General features: G+C 43.1%; 1 protein-coding gene across 1 annotated transcript in view; it reads left to right on the top strand.

Annotated features, from left to right (window-relative positions):
• The window catches only part of PGBD5 (piggyBac transposable element derived 5), a 37,366-nt gene that overhangs the window by 6,253 nt on the left and 25,883 nt on the right, over window positions 1–5,230 (top strand). Inside the window, exon 2 of the mRNA XM_005423211.2 lies at window positions 2,012–2,146. Coding sequence (XP_005423268.1) covers window positions 2,012–2,146 — 135 coding nt within the window. The remainder of the gene's footprint in view (window positions 1–2,011; window positions 2,147–5,230) is intronic.

Genomic DNA, 5,230 nt, shown 5'->3' with positions numbered 1-5,230 from the left:
GGATGCAGAAGAGCTGCTGCAAGGAGAGTTAATGCTGTGGTGCAGAGGGAAAGAAGCTAATGACAGAGGGTAGAAGATGTCCTAGGGTGATGCTTATACAGCCTTTTCTTTCTGCTGCTCTCCATCCTACAGCAGGGGAGATTATAACAGTGGAACCACACCACTCAATGGGATCTAGCAGGTAAGAGAGCCTTTCCAGAAGCTGAGAAATTCTTAACCATGTATCTGACCCTATCCCAAGGATGTGCTCCTTCCCTCTGCCCTTGAGAAGCCGAAAGGCAAAAGCGAATGAGGGCAAGTTTACTGTTTGCAAAATGCTGTTCAGAATCCTCTGAGGCAGAAGTGGGAAATGCCCCACTTTAGATAGGGATGGCCTTTCGATAGGGAGGGTTGTGTTCTGTGTGGACCTTGAGAAAGGAAGATTTGGCTTCAGTGGGGAAACAGGGCAGCTGCAGCTGGAAGAACAAATAGCTTTGTGTGCAGCTCTCCTTGCTCACATCTGCATTTTGGTGTATAATTTGAACATTTTGCAAGAGTGCTTTCAGATGGTCCTGTGAATGTTTCATGAGTTGTTATGAAGTGGAGTGCGTATAAATGACAGTGTGCAGCCATCACTGCATGGGGAGGGCACGGGTGCCTATTTTGGGCTGACAGAGTGATCTTCAGCAAACATCTTGTGTTCAGGAGGCAAGCAGCTGCTCATCTCTGGTGTTTAACTGCTCACCCACCACATCTCTCCTACAAGTGTCACTCCTAGGTTTAGTGCGGCTTTGTTCTCATTTCCGCCACTGACTGCACGGATGTGCACTAAAGTAGCACACATGCAGGTGTGGAAAGGCTTTGTCTGAGGGTGGGAGCCTCTGCATGCCTGTATCTGAGCCTGTCTCCTGGAGGGATGGTCACTGGAAAAGAACAGACTCCTTTAAATTATAACCCATCTGACTATTTTGCATGCCTTTACAAGGATATGAATTATGGCCTGCTGGGACTGCTTTCCCCACACGTACAAGGAGGGGAGCCTGCAGTGACTTGCTCTGATTTAGATGTACGTGTCTGAATTTGGCCAACATTCATCAGCTGAGACCTTTCAACAGTTTGCAAGTCTTTGTACTTTCACAAGTGGCTTGCTAAACAACTTGCACATTGTGCACTCAGGTGTGTGTATGTTATGCACAGCTGCCTGTGAGCTGTGGGGAGCTACTGGTACTTTTCTATAGGTGAGTCCCACAACGTGATACCTAGCGGTATCGCACTTCAGTTTTGCTGCTAAATTAATGGAGAGAAGTGTAACAAAACAGTTTTAAGAAACATCTGAATGCAGAATGCAGAAACGGCTTCATTTTCTCAGGTGTTCATTACTTGCTCCAGTCTGTCTTATCTTTTTCTACTCCTGCCTCTGGTGGTTTAGCCTTGCCTCCTTTTGACAATTTTTTCGGCTCCTGAGGCCAGAGAGACTTCCCTAAAGCTGCTGCTGCTGCTAGGAAAAATATTTTCTGTCTCTTCACCACCTCCTCAAGTGGCAGCAGAAAGCATCTTTTTCTCCCTTAACTTCTCTCTCTCTTTATTATGTGTTTTCCTTTGCTATAACCAAGGAATGTACTTTGCAACAAATTGTGAGGGATGTTTGGGTAGAAGATATTCTGCCAAACAATATGAAGCTTATGAAGAAGCATGGAGAAGGATGCTGCTAAAAATCCACTCTCCCTGCCCCATCCCCTGCATAATTTTGGAGGGATGTTGAACTGTAGCAGATAGTAAGAAGTGAGAGCTGTGCCTTGCAATGTTTGCCAGTTACATGTAGAGCAGCTATCCATAATGGGGTGTGCTTGGCCAGGCTTTGGGTTTTGTTGGATGGTAGCATCAAACAAAAATGGGTTTGATTCTTTGTTGGGGTGATGCACACAAGCACAGTGCAAGGGTTGTATTTCCTTGAAAGTAATTAAAGCACTGGTTTTTTATCAATCATGTATTCTTACATTTCTTTCCCTGCCTCTTTTCTTGCCACTTTCAGGTACTACATGAGCCCCTGATAGATGAGGATCCTGTTTTCATTGCGACCTGTACAGAGAGGGAGCTGCGCAAGAGGAAAAAGAGGAAATTCAGTCTTTGGGTTCGGCAGTGCTCATCCACTGGTTTCATCTGCCAGGTGGGTTTTACCTCTTCAAATGTCTTCAGCCAGTTCCAGCAGGCCCTTAAATGTATTGCAGGACCAAAGGTAACAGTCGCTTCTCTTGGTTACCTGGCTGGGGGCTGCAGTCTGAATGCAGGAGGCGTCTGACTCCTGCGGATACGAGACGTGGCGGACAATGATGACAAGTTCCTGATGCTTTGCTTGCTGTATGATTTAATTGAGAGTTTCTGTCTCTAATGCTGTCCATCTGGCTGCCAGCCTTCAGCTAATTACATTGAAATGCAGTTAAAAGGTCTGTCTGTATATCCTAAGTTTATCTAAATGTCTAGGTACTGTGACTTATGTAATTTTGAATGAGTCAGATTTTTTCTCTAGAATACTGCACCTGTGCTAGCCAGCAGTGTCCAATAGCCTAAATCAATATGGTACCAAGATGTCAATTTTTCTGTGAGAAACATATTAGTGGGAGCCCCTATTACACATCTTTTCACACATCTACCTCTCAATCAAAGCAGTAAAATCTGATGTGACTTCAAGGTGAGATGTCAGCTGGAGTGAGAGACGTTAAAGTGTTTGTTTGTATTGTTGTAAGGCATCAGGAACATCTTCTCAAATTCTCAGATTCCCCAATAGCTGATGTATTTTGAGAACCCTTGAAAAATCTGGTCATTTATTTTGATGCTTAGAGGGGCAGATGTTTACCAATATTTCTTTCTCCCAAGAGCTCCTGTGAAAGCGTTGCATCCCACATGTTCCAGGGTGGTGGCACAGAGGTAGGATGTGCACACTGCTTGCTAAGGCTGAATACATGTCAGAACAGGGCCTGTGGATTTGCTGCAGTTGAGCATTGGTTCAGAGCAGGATTTGGCTGGTGAATCATTATGACTGTTTGAGTAGCTGTGCAGGAAAGGAGGCTCACTGGGAACACGGGTGTGTGTTTTCAGCAATGCTGTTCACTCTGAGAAGAAATTTAGGATCCTACCTCTTCCACCTAGCTTTTAAAGCAGCTATTTTGTCTGATACAAAATAGACTCACCTTGTGAAGCATCCTTGGAAGTTTCTGCTCTCAAAGCTCTTGGAAAGTAATTTGCTATATAGAGGCATTGTCTTTGATCTCCAAGGAGAGCTTCACCAGTCCTACATGCAGTTTATTACTGAAGTGGGTACAGCGAGCACAAAGTCTGCTCATCTCTTGCCACACTCCCCCCAGCCAACTGCCACAAAAGTGAGTCTTCAGACATGCCAGAGGTTTCAGATTCTGAGCCATAATTATGTTGCACCTCCTGTCCTGTCCACTGAGAGGCTAGATTAATGGAATGTCAAATTAAACAGAATAGATGCTCAGCACCACCCTAATCCTCCCACTCCCTTAATGAATTAGATGCTCATGCTTCACTTGCATCCGGATGACGTCCAGGATTATCTTACCAGCTGCCTTCTATTTTCATTCCTTGACTTGGCTGTCATTATCAACATGCTGAAATGACTGGGTGAAAGGGACCTTAGGGACCAGTGAAAAAGACTATACCTTCAGGCTGAAATGGAAAAACTTGATTTGGGGAGGATGGGTAACCTCAATTATCATATGATTGAAATGCTATGTTCATTCAAACTTACAAGTTTTGCAGAGTCCAGAGCATTTTTGGTGGTTATTTGATGTATTTAGAGTATTAAAACAGAGGTCTTGATTTTTTTTTCTGTGTTAAACAAAGGGAGAAAATTGATCTAAACCAGAAATAAATCCAATGCTTTTCCCTTCATGTATACACCTTTCCTTCCATCTCTTGTGAAGCTGCCATCACGAAGAAAGGACTTGTTTTCTGATAGTTACTGACTGACTTGTCTATCACCTGCCAGCTGTTGGAAAAACCTTCAGAATGTGCATATTCTGTAATACTGTCTGGGTGTATTCCCTCCCTCACTGCTTCCACAAGATGACTTTGAGGTCCTTTTATTCAAGATAAAATAGGACTATCAACACATCATAAATCAGGATAATTCAGTTTCAAAAATCTGAATAATATGTATCTGTAAAAGGTAGGCCCAGACAGAAGACAGGAGAGACCTAGATGTGACAGGTTTTCAGGGACAAAAGGAACCTCAAGAGATCTGTGATGCTCCTGGCCAAAAACAATGTCCCCCAATCCTGAATTAAGCCTGGTGTTAAAAAAAATTGCATCTGAGGAGACGTCTTAGTTTTCCAAGTGTTCTGCTTTTCCTACAATGAAAAAGATTGGTTGGTTTTTCCTAATGAAAAATGAATATGCCACATGCTGAGTTACTGTGTGAACTCTGGTTGGCAGCTCACAGGTCAGTTGTTAATATTAGAAGTTTCAGCTGTTTGTCTTCTCAAATTCTGTTCCTGCTTGTTCTTGTGAACAAAACTTTGAACCAAATTTTTGGATATGAGTAAACACTTCATTTTGATGGCTTGTCATTTACTTTTTAAAGGAAATGGTATTTGGTTAAAAATCTAGCCCAATAAGCCATTCATGGAACAGAAATGGCATAAAGCTCACATGCTTCTTGTGGACATAAGAAGGTGCATAGGCTTATATATTGATAATATAAATAATGTATGAATATTAGACTTATTTTCTGTCTTCTGTACTCAGATAACTTGATTGCACCCTGACAGTTAATTGTTTTAAGATGGATGCAAAATTTCAGATTATATCTCTGCTTCAGAAAATCTCAAGCAGAGCATCTTGTTGCAGTGAATAGCTTTGTTGGCTGAGCATCTCTTCACGGTCAGCTGGCCAAGTGGGAACATGCAGGAAGGACACTTTATTCAGACAATGGAAATATATGTCTGCCGCAGTTGGGAACATGAGCAAAACCTCTCAGAGGGCTCAGAAGGGGTCCAGGAGAGCTGATTTTGGCAAAGCAGATGGCAAAACTGCCCTGATACTGTTGCCTTTTTCATCTGCCCTTGACACTGGACATCAAGGTGGCAGCAGCTGCTGTGGGAGAGGGCTTGGGCCTTCTCATTTCTTTCTCTCTAATTCAGGGGGAACAACAAACACAGCTTTCAGGACTTCAGGTGTGCCTCTCTGCTCCATCTTCTCTTTGCATTTCTTGTTTCTTTCCAATCTATTT

The sequence above is a fragment of the Geospiza fortis genome, unplaced genomic scaffold, assembly GCF_000277835.1.
Source record: "Geospiza fortis unplaced genomic scaffold, GeoFor_1.0 scaffold381, whole genome shotgun sequence".
Lineage (NCBI taxonomy): Eukaryota > Metazoa > Chordata > Aves > Passeriformes > Thraupidae > Geospiza > Geospiza fortis.
Note: the sequence above shows the minus strand (reverse complement) of the source record. Positions and strands in the feature narration are given on the sequence as shown.